General features: G+C 46.9%; 1 protein-coding gene across 1 annotated transcript in view; it reads right to left on the reverse strand.

The window, feature by feature from the left end:
• Positions 1 to 4329, reverse strand: part of foxo6b (forkhead box O6 b) — a gene marked incomplete at both ends in the record, with an annotated part of 37651 nt that extends 33322 nt beyond the window's left edge. Inside the window, one exon of the mRNA XM_080858874.1 lies at positions 3841 to 4329. Coding sequence (XP_080715000.1) covers positions 3841 to 4329 — 489 coding nt within the window. The remainder of the gene's footprint in view (positions 1 to 3840) is intronic.
• Between the last annotated feature and the right edge of the window lie 7763 nt (positions 4330 to 12092).

Below are 12092 nucleotides of genomic sequence, written 5' to 3' on the forward strand. Positions count from 1 at the left end.
TTCTATCTTTTTCACCCATCCCTCCCACTCTCTTGCTCTCTTCAAAGCGTCTTGCCAACCATCGTTCCTTCCTTCTATCAGAGCTTTTTCCTCATTCCTTTGCCCATATAAACTCCCAGAAGGGTCCATTCAATTTGGAGAGGCCTGTGTTGGCAAGGGCTAATGCACTCCTCTTTCTCCCAAGATTCTTTCCTCTTTCACTGATTTTTCTCTGTATATCTATCTATCTCTCTATTTCTCGCTCTCAGACACACACACACACACACACACACACACACACACACACACATGTCTGTGCTCTCAGACTCCACTTCTCAGATGTATCCACAGATAATCTTTAGACCGCCTCACATCCCAGCATAAGGTTTTTACCCGACAGAGTCTCCAGTCGGCCTCAGTGGATTTGTACATAAGGAATTAACATACGTATGTGTAGTCTCGGAAAAACACATGCCCTTACTCGCTCGCTCTCTCTCTCTCTAACCCATACACACACACACCCCCTCCCCAACACACACATACTCTCTCTCTCTCTCTCTCTCTCTCCCTCTCTCTCTCACACACACACACACCACACTCAAAATACATTAAAACAACGTGTGCATTAGAGTGCGTTTTCCAGATGAGCTGGTGAATAATAATGTGTTAGCCATAGACCTCAACGCTATGTTTTCTGTGTCGGACCACTTAGATATAATAAGCATGGGCTCCATTTATAGAAGTGCAGCTGATGCAAACACAGATGCCTATGTGTGCTGGACACAGTTGAGCAATGAGAAACCACACGGCAGGGCACAATAGCACAGCACCCTCCTCTCACCTCAACATACCACCTGACCCAGTCAGACATGCTGTCCTTGGAAGTGGCAACCAACTTCCCCCCACGGGCAAAACACATTGACTGAACGCGTTCGCATGTACAGTTGACTGTAATTGATCAGAGCAGGCACACACACACAAGCCGCATGCATGAGCCAGTCCCCACAGGCCCGGATGACGACCACAAGGAGCGGTCAGATTGTAAACCCTTCTCAGAAAACGGAGCCGTATTAATAGCCGCCGACTGAAAATAGAGGCTGACTCTGGGCGAGCGGATGTGGAGCGGGTCCGGCTCGGAGACGACAGGCCCGGGCCGAAGCCGGGCAAGACCCACCCTGGAGTCTGGGAGACTGGGAGAGCGGTGCTGCAGACGGGGGGAGACCAACAGGCTCCACGGCCAAGCGCAAGACAAAGAGCCCAAGGGCTGAATTTACCACCAGCTCACAGACAGGATTACACAACAGCTATTAAAGACAGCTTTTAATAGCAGTCTCCAACTGTATCTGATTTTCCTGACTCCCTCCCTCCCTCCCTCCCACCCACCCACTCCTTGCTCCTTATTTAATCTCACCAACAACTTGCCAATGTTATTGTCCGTGTGCGAATGTGTGTGCTTGTGTGAGTGAGTGAGTGTGTGTGTGTGTGTGTGTGTGTGTGTGTGTGTGTGTGTGTGTGTGTGTGTGTGTGTGTGAGAGAGAGAGAGAGAGAGAGAGAGAGAGAGTGCACTTTCCAAAATATCACAATAGTCAGACTTTGTACTCTAAAATGATCTATACACATCCTAATACACAATGAGTATATTAATGTGGATAATATGTATTATATTACAAGAAGTCGTAGCTTATTTGTGTGTGTGTGTGTGTGTGTGTGTGTGTGTGTGTGTGTGTGTGTGTGTGTGTGCGTGTGTGTCAATACAAATGTGAAACCACATTGTAAAACTATGTTGCCAACTGTTTTCATCCAACATGTTGTGAGTATGTGTGTGTGTGTGTGTGTGTGTGTGTGTTTGCGTCTGTCTGTTTTTCAGAATGTTATTTTGATTGAATCAAGTTGTTTTTCGCCCTCTCCAGCGCCCATCAGCCAATCAACGTGCGGCCCTGACAGGGTACTTGTGAGTGACACCCAGCTGGCTGTCCCTTGGCAGCACAAACACAGCTCAGGGGAATTAAGCCGCCCTCAAATCCAGTTTAAAAACTACATGCTAAGGGATTGATTTACCCGCACTCTTTGTCTCCATGGATGCAGCTGAAATAAATCTCTCATGATGAAACATAAGTGAATGCCTGAAGTCGAATACATTGAACATTGTGCCCATCCATTTTTATTTTTTTTGGCTTCTGATATATTTCACCAGCTGAACTTCGTGTTCCAAGTACCATTCGCGTGGTTTGCAAACCAATCGGATGAACATGTGATAGTGGTAAAACACAACTTTGTGACAATAGTGAAGAGGACAACCTTAACATTTCCACAGGGTTTGTCTACAAAATGTTGTAGCCTACAGTGTAGCAGGGTATCCTGGACATGTCAGATGTATCTGTGTGGACAAACACCTTTCAAAGCACGCTCGTAGTGTCAAGTCTATTATGGACCCCATGGATCAGTGGATGCTGTGCAAGATTGATCCTCTTAAGGAGCTCGCAGGATAATTTCGCCAAATATCATAAACCCCAACTGTCCAATCCGAGAAGAACGGGTTTACAAGTGTTTGACTTTCTAGATACGTTTCGCAGTCACACGGCATCCTGATTAGATGCATGTGGCCTAAAAAAACGTTTGCCAATCCGCTCTACTCCATTGACAAGACTGGCTCCATTCCAAGACTGGCTCTTTAGAAGAAGGAACCCATTCAATCCCATTCAATCATATTTTCAATGGAAATCAATCAAAAGCATGGGCATATCATTCCAAATGGAAACGACACCGTGTAATAAAACAAAGAACGACTGGAGAAAATGTCACTTGAAGTCTGACTGTGTCCTACAAGTAGTTCACTTGGGTCTGATTAGAGGACTGGCGGGCCTTTACTGTCTTTTTGCGTAGACAGTAAAGGCCTAATTCGTGGGAACTGGCCAGGTTATACAACGATTAAAATGTTCAACAAGAATTGTGTGTATTGAAAAATTACGAACGAATAGCAAGGAAGAGTTTAGCGTCTTCTGCATACTTCAACCTCTTTTTCTAGTGTTAAAGCCATTTTGACTCACACAATGTTAAACATTTCATAAAACGTGTCCGTTCACAGAGCCACTTCGTGAATGAAGAAGGAGCATGGAAAATGATGTATGTGCGTGAGTCTGTGTGTGTGTGTGTGTGTGTGTGTGTGGTTGTGGAGGTGATGGTGCGAGGGAAAGCTGGATGAGGGTTATTCCAGACCAGACACGCGGAGTGCTCGCTCAATACCGAGACCCAACGCTTCGCGACTCGGAACTGCCTGGACCTTACTGTCCCCCAGGTGACCCGCCATCCCCTTCTGCGCCGACTACTACGGAGGATGACGACAGCAGGAGAGACGCGAGTGATTTAACGGGCCCGCAAATCACCTCCACGTCTCCTGCACCCTCTAAATCTAATCAACGCAGACGCGTCACGGCGCACAGAATATTCTCGGGGCGAAGGGAGAAGCGGGGCGTATGGAGTGGGGTGTGTCTGTGTGTATGTATGCATTTTCAGGTTTCAGCCGCTGTATACAAGCAATACGATCCCAAAGCAATGAACTCAGTGAACTCCTCTCCACTTCCCTGTACTATCCGCCGCCCCTCTCTGTCCCTCGCACAAAAACAGTAAGGACAGCAAAGAAGTATGAGCCAGACATGTTTGTTCACAATGATGTTGTAGCCTACTGCTTGCAGCCTATGTGTGTGAGGAACGTCAAAAAGAATGAGTTGGATTATTAAAATCTTCTCGAATATGTGTTACTGCCTTCTGTTTCAACATTCACTACATGCAGATTACACGTGTGTGACTTCTATGACACCCCGTTTAACCCCACCGCTGTAATGATCATTGAGGGAACTGTACCTTCCAGCCAGCAGAGCTATTGCTGTCGCCTTTATCCTTGAAATAGGGTACAAAGCGGACCATCCAATCGTAAATCTGGGACAAAGTGAGTCGTTTTTCAGGGGTGCTTTCGATTGCACGCGTAATGAGGTCCGCGTACGAAAGATTGCCCCATGCGTTCCGTCGCGAGGATTTGGATTTGCGCAGCTGGCCGGCGACATCGAGGGCAGCCCCGGACATGCACGCTGGAGCGGCAGCGATAGGGGCTGGGGCGCCGGCTGGGTGCTTTATCTCTGACGGCGCTCCGCCGCTTCTCTCGCCTCTGCATGCTGGCACGTTATACGGCTCCACTTTCACAGACGCCAGGGGTAGACACCGGTTCTCCTCCTCGCCTCCCGGAATATCCTCTGGACACGGCAGCGGCCAGGTGCATGACCGTGGCCGGCTTTGTGGCTCGAAATCCGTGTCAACCTGATGCGCATCCATACCGTTGTTCTCCATCATCAACATTTGCGCTGAATTTTATATCACTGGCAAGGTCAAAAGAAATAAAATCGCTGTAAATCCAACAGTCGCCTTAGGTTGTTAAAAAATGTCCAATCGTCCTTCTGTCACAACCCAAAATAAAAATGAATGCCAATATCAAAAACGCCGGCAGCTATAGAGAGACTGGTCATTCTGTATGCCTAGTCTGCGGTATCAAAACCGAACACTTAAATGTAACCAAAGCATCTATAGGAACAATAGTCTTGTTTTCCATGTTAATTGAACAGTGCCGTCACATTGAGTGTGTTGGTTGTCCATAAAGAACGGAGGTGCTTTAATTTGCACCCATTATCGAACCTTGCCAAATTCAATGCCACATCAAACACTTTGGAAAAAAATCGCGTCTCTTCAATCACTCGGTAGCAGCAACAGTTGATTGCTCTGACAGTCGACTTGACAGACGGCCCGCCTGTAGAGGCTTGAGAATTTAATTCACCAACCCGTAGGAAGAGAGCGAAATCAATAGACTTTCTGTGGACTCTCTCTCCAGTTTCAGAGGTATCGAGATCTCCTTCTCCTCTGCAGATTTGTAACCGGCTTTACACGCAAGCGCTCACTCGAACGCAGTCATAAGTGATAGTAACACACAGCGCGAGCGCAATTACTCCCTCAGAAATAGGGTCGCATGAATCATTTATAGAGCCGCAGAATTCCAGACGAAAAAAGCGAAGCGCCTTGGGTTGCGCACTTTCGTTTGATCGCATGCTGTTGATGTCCTGTCATGAATGAATTTTCCCGTTTTTCCCCTCCGTCCAGGTTGTATTTTCAAATTATCATTCCCTCCACATGGGCTCATCCTTGTTTGTGAGTTGCGGATGGTGTGACGGCGCTGTGTAGCGTTGAATAAATGGTGCTATCAGATAATTGGACAGCGCTTCAAGTCACTCCCTCCAGAACAGGTTTTTCAAGGGGGGAACGCGCAATTTTCATAATGCAGTTTCATTGGGGAGGTAAGGTCGCAAATTCGTTTGGTAGGTTACTTTATACGAGAAAATGCTGTGAATTCGTCGCCATGAAAGTCAAAAGTTCGAAATGTTTACTATTTTTTCAGCGCAATGATTGATAATTAGTGCACAATGCAAAATGTGTGGGGGGTTGTCAAGTGAATTCAGTTCACGTGCGGGCATACCAATACTTCTGTTTTATTGTAAGTGCTGGTTATTCTTGAGAATTCCTTTTGAGGGAGGTATGCAACCTGTTGCAACCTTGTTCATATGGTAGGTGTCCATTAGTCCCTTTGAGAGCATGTCTCTATACAGTATAAACCATGGCCACTTGCATTGATATACGGGAATCAATCATTTCTAATAATGCCCATGTTCCCATGGGTGTGTCGTTTTGGGTAATTAATAAGTAACGCATTCGATTGCCAAACACATCAAGTGGCTGGGAGACAGACTGTCTATCTCTCTTTCTGTACGCGAAATAACGGTAGTAAGTCATCATGAGCATGGCAAATGCCTGGGGTGAAAGAGGAGACGAAACAGTAGTAGCCCAAGTGTCACATCTCTTTGGAGACTAATTGGCAAGCGATGTGTGTCATTTCGTCTTCGGCCTGACCGTCTACTCTCGGCGGAGGAAGGCGGGGACGGTTGTGAATGTCACATTCAATAGCAGCCCGTGTACTACCCATGTGTGCGACAAGCAGATGCGTTGACCGGGGGGATTCCGCCCACGCCGTGAGCCGGAGCGTAGAGACTTGATTGGGTTCAGTTTGACAGCCAGGAGGGTCTCGGGCTAGCCTGCCTCCAACCAGTCATGGATGTTTGACTCTCCGTCGTGTGCATTGGCTGTTGTTCTTATAATGTGGGCGGTGTCGTTTTCATATGCATAAACCCCATAAACCCCTTTTTGGTGGAAAATCCCCCGGCGGTGACGTTACTACTTACTATTGACAGCTGGTTGTCAATGGCGACCGTATCCTCAAATGCTCCGCGGTGGAATGCTTTTATCGTGATTAAGCGGTACTTTTACAAGGCAAAATGTGAAAATGGAGTGGAAGAGAGCAGGACACAGAGATAAAGGGAATGAAGGAAAGAGAGAGAGGGAGTGTAGGAGAGATGTTGTAAATGAGAACAAACAGTCGGATAATTTAAAACACATGGATCTGCGGTTTTGGAGAGGAGATTTTTATGCACCACAGTGAAGTTGTAACAGGAATGCGGTGTGACTCCCATCGTAAGGAATGAAAACACTGAACTCCTGCCAGTTACGTGGATTTAATGTTCAGTTGTAGTTTTGTCCTTTAACAAATGGGCCTAGGGTATAAGAAATATATAATGAATTGTAAAATTGTAATAAAAATTGTAAATGGTTGGATTAGAGGGACTTAGAATACCCATAAGATTAAGATATCATAAAAACTCCAACAAGCTATTTTCATAGATTTTGTTTATAATAGCCATGCTTATCCCTTTTTACACCAGCTGACCGGGCCTATTAAAATCCATGTTGGGTCCATATGAAATGAGGCCCATTATTGTTTCACTATGTGTACATGCAGCCCACCAAAGATTTCAGTGGAAACAGATGAAAGTTTCTGCATTTCATATCACTGACTAATGTCTTAGTGCACTCTGACACCTCACACACACACACACACACACACACACACACACACACACACACACACACACACACACACACACAAACACACACACAAACACACACACACACACACACACACACAAACACACACACACACACACACACACATCCACACACACACATCCACACACACACACACACACACACACACACATCCACACACACACACACACACACACACACACACACACACACAGGAGCGCTTGAGGGCTTCTCCTACCTGCCTAAGCCAGTCCTGTGGATTATTGATGTGTTTACGAGTGGCAGTGATGATGCCGCTCCCACCCAGCATAACCCCTAAGGGAGCCACTCTTAAGCAACACCAACTGGCAGTGATCCTCACACCCTCAGCAACGCCATGTTCAGTACATCTGTGTTCTCAATCTCTCTCTCTCTCTATCTCTCTCACGACCCCCCGCCCCCCCCCCCCCCCCCCCCCCACACACACACACACACACACACACACACACACACACACACACACACACACACACACACACAGACACTCAGACACGCTCTCTCTCTCCTTTTCTTACACACACACACACACACACACACACACACACACACACACACACACACACACATCCTCTCTCTTTCTCAGCTTCCTTCCTGTGTATACACACAACTGCTCTCGGGCACTTCAAGTGAAGAGCCCTGCTAGCCCTAAAGGACACTTTTCATGGATCACCAACTGTGGAGAATCTCAACCCTGAGCCAAAATGAAGACTTCGTTTTTTACTGTCTTCCTGTCTTCCCAGGGCTCTATACTTGGTGACAGGTCCAGGCTGATCCGCATCCTGCCCTCCCTGTTCCAAACCACTTCTGCTACCCTGCATGCACGTCTGACCTACAGAGGCTATCGATCACCTTCCTCGCCCTCCCTCAATCTTCAGCCGATTCGGCTGCCTTCTCCCTAAACCACTCCAGACACTTGCAATGTCACTGTGGAGGCTCGCCATGCAACTCCCATCCTACAAACCAGCGACTGCTGTTGGTAGTGCTCGCCGAAGCGCCAAATTTGCCGACGTCAATGCTGAGAGCCTGCACTGGACTCAAACCACCTCAGCCTAATTTCTCCAACTATCAAACGTACGGAATAGCTTTGCAGCCTACACCAAACAAATCCACCCAAAGGTAGCTTACACAGTATGTCTGTAAGTGTATTTTCACAAGGTGGGACGGTGGTATAAATTAGCTATGACAATTGCAAGTCATTTTAAAAATGTAGTTCACTGTTTGTTTGTTTGTTTTTTTAAACACGGTTGTTGCACGAGAGTGCCTTTAATAGTAAAGCAGTAAAACACTGCTTTCCTCCATGGGCTGGTGGCAGCCTCGGGACCCCGTTGCGCTGCACTGGTTGCACTGTCGATAGCTACGCCATTGCCATCCAGGTTCTCTCCCATCTCCTCGTAATGTTTTCATGTCTGTCTGTCTGACTGACTGTCTTTCTATCACTTCTTTTGGTCCCCTCCTGCTTTTCTCGATGATTTCATGCTCGTGTCTGCCTGTCTGTCTCCTTGTCTTTCCTTCTGGTCCTCCCTCCCTCCTGCCTCCCAGGCCCCAGGGGTTACATAAGAGTCTGCTGTGAGTGTTGTTGACTCGGGCCCTGCGTGGGGACTGTGGCAAAGCGAGTCTGGGCGTTCCTGCCCCTGCGCAGCCGATGACCATCCCAGGAATGTGTCTCCTCCTTGGGACTGGGCCACCGCCAACCATGTGGCCTCCCAATGTCACAGATCCCAACGGAAAGAGGTTAGGAGGGAGAGAGAGAGAGAGAATGAGAGAGAGAGGGAGAGTAACTGGGACAAAAAGAGAGAATGGAAGAGGGAGGTAGAGACAGTGAAAACTAAGGGAGACAGAGAGGGAGAGCGTGAGAGAAAGGCAGAGAGAGGGAAACAGGAAGAGTATGAAAGAGAAATCCAGGAAGAGCATGAGAGAGAGAGGGAGGGAGAGAGAGAGAGTGCACCTCCAGGCTTTGGGAGGGAGTCCAACAACGAAAAGCTGGATTTTACTCCCCAGTACTGGCATGGCATGCTAGTTTGACTAATACTTCCTGCCTGGCTGTCTGCGTTGTGTTCCATTTCTTCTTCTGTTTTTCTCTACCCTCCCTCCGCTCCCCTCACTCCCTCTCTCCTTCCTCCTCTCTGCTTTTTTAAATGGGTGGAAACCACAAAGCGCACAGTGCCTCCCATTCTTTTGATGAATACAGACATGTGGGTAAATATATATTTACATTTTTCCCCTCTGGAATTCCTTCGCAAGTAAGTAAACAACAAAACAACGTCGTCGGTGAGACGTGCAGGCACCTGCGACGACGTGGACCCCCGCTCCTGTGTACCCACTCTTAAAGAGGTTTAGCGCCAACACAATCCGACACCGACAGTTAATCCCATTTCAAATCTAGCCCCTGAACCATGAGATTCACTTGCCAGCCGGGGAGAAAAAAGTCTCACCGCGGCGCTTACCTTTTAGGCTCAGTGGGAGCGTCACAGTGCTAATCTCCCTTCCCCTGCGTTCTCTCCCGTAGTCCTGTCTTGCCCGCCTCGGGAAGGCCTAGCGTGGCTGCCACGGAAACAGATGAGTCGACGCACTCGGAGAGGATCAAACCGGTCTCGGTCAGTGGGTGAGCAGGGAAGCGTGTGTGTAACGCAATCACACTGTGCCAAGCGGAGAAGAGCTATATGGAGCACATTTGAGAGGCGTCATGGGTCAACTGGATCCCTGTTTTTTTTCTCTCCTTTTTTGTGGGTCGACAGTGGTGCTACGCCAAAACCGCGGGATACTTCTGTGTATGTACGGACACCACATTGTGGAAGGATATTGAGTTGATCTTTAAAAAAATGTTCTCAACCTCCTTGAATTGTTGACCCTGAGCTGCTGCCAGTCTATGTAGGCCTAGAGAGCTGGAGAGGGGTTGGACTGCCTGCACAGATGAGGCAATTCTTAATAATGTGAGAGACAATTACCTTAAGTGATCAGCAACTATTGGGTCTCATCTGTGTCTGTGCATCAAAAGTATTTGACAGAGAGATGTTGTTTGGAAAAGATAAAGTCTTTATGTGAGTGTGTGCTTGTGCATGTGAGTGTACGTGTGTGTGTGTGTGTGTGTGTGAGGCAGAGGGAAGAGTTTGTGACAGGGAGGCACAGGGGCAGAGGAAGCGTCAGCAGGTGCTTCAGCGTGTTCCGCCTGGCTGGCTGTGACACGCGAGGCGCCGATCGGTGATGACAGCGTCTCCGTGCCCTCCTTCACTCATCTGTCACCGAGGGTCAGCCACGGCACCCGGAATCTTCCATCATGGCGAGGGCGAGAGCGCACACAGTGGCGGCTTCCTGCTTGTCAACACGCCTATTTTCGCCTCTTCGCCATCCTTCGGAGGGTTATTTCCTCCTTAATATGAACATATTTGCCACATTTATGAAATGTATTCCAGTGGTTGCAGGCCGACCATCAGAGGCAGCGCGAATCTGTGCTGATTTTATGCCTAATACAATTGCGGGCATGGGGTTAACTATGGAAAGTGAAAAAAATGGAAGGGGAAAAAAAACTACTTGAATTAGAAAGGGAAAAAAGAAACGAGCGAGTTCATAGGGTCGTATATCATTAAGCAATTGAGAAAGTTAATTAGGCAGCTCTGATAATTATTGCCATGGCAACCTGAGCGCTCTCATGCAGACTTGATTAATGAGATGCCATTTATCTGCTCAGGCAACCCAGCAGGCCCTGCGAAAGAGCCTGGGAGACCCCTAGTGGTCGGTTCTGTTGGTTTGCCCATTCTCGTCCCAAATTGAGGCTAATTCTGGACACGAGAGGATTTTCACAGCAAATTAGGATTTAGTCTGATTCAGAGTCAGATGTGGATGTGGAGGATGCTGAACTGAAAGGATGTAGTTAAACAGTAGCCTACCTTTCACTCACAGCACGGGGGAAACATGGAATGATGTTCTTTGTTCTGCCCTCCCCTGGCAGGATCGGCATTCCTTTGTTTATGGCATGCAGTTTAAGCAGAGCATTAATTTGTTCTATGTTAATGCTGAAAATAAATGACAACAATGGGGATTAATAGTTGAGCAAGGCAAGGAAATCAGGTTTCTGTGTTGATTGTAGCTTGCCAAAGGGTACCTATCACATAAACGTGTCATTGATTTGAAGCTGGAGTGGCTAAACTAAGGGTTAGTGTCTACAAAGTGTCTCTGATTTGCACTAATGCTAGAGGGGGGGGGGGGGGGGATCCAGAAAGCAGGATTATTGGGGTATCCAAGTGGGAATTCCACAAAGCAGGATTCTTGATTACTGCAACATACAGATAAGTGCAAAGTCAAAGTCAGCCAAAATGGGTCTTTACACCAACAAGTAAATGCACTGGGGGGTTCTAGGTTTTATTCAGCACTGCTATCCGGCTAACTTAGTAAATCAGGTCTTATGGGACCCCCATCCCCCTCCCCTCTGTGAAATTAGAGATCATAATACTAGATATATAACAGATATATAATAAATATATATATATATATAAATGTGTTCAGCAACAAAGACAGACTTTAAATTTAGAACTGATTTTGAGCCCAAGGACCTGAACGCTAAAGCAGTTCTGAAATCATTAAGCTTTAATCTTACTCTCAGTGGCCTTATTACAGTAGTCTAATGATTAAAACTGCTCTCTGTCATCTTGCAAATGCAAACTTAACCGTCTCAAGTCAAACCAAGACCTAGAAAGTCATTCATGTCTTAATCACCAGTACAGTACTACTGAGATAGACTAGCTTAAAGAGAGAGAGAGAGAGCACAGCTATAGCTCCTCCAGAATATTACTGTGAAGTCTTAAAAACACGTTATTGTATACCTTCTATTGTTCTGTCTCTAAACTAGACTGCAGTTAGCTCCACCATTACAAGTAATGCCTTTAACTTTATAATAGGGCCAGATGTGAGGTCTCTTACATCAGCAAGGACTACTGGTCAGCTAGTAGTTCTATACATTACACTCAGACAACCCACAGCTGCAACAAAGTTAACTATCTCAGAGAAGCAACTGATTTAAACACTTTGAGAACCAAGCCACTGAGCTTTTCATTTGAACAATACACCACACTTCTGTCATTTTAAGTAGAAAGTATTAAAAGTAT

This window comes from Sprattus sprattus (assembly GCF_963457725.1).
Source record: "Sprattus sprattus genome assembly, chromosome: 20".
Lineage (NCBI taxonomy): Eukaryota > Metazoa > Chordata > Actinopteri > Clupeiformes > Clupeidae > Sprattus > Sprattus sprattus.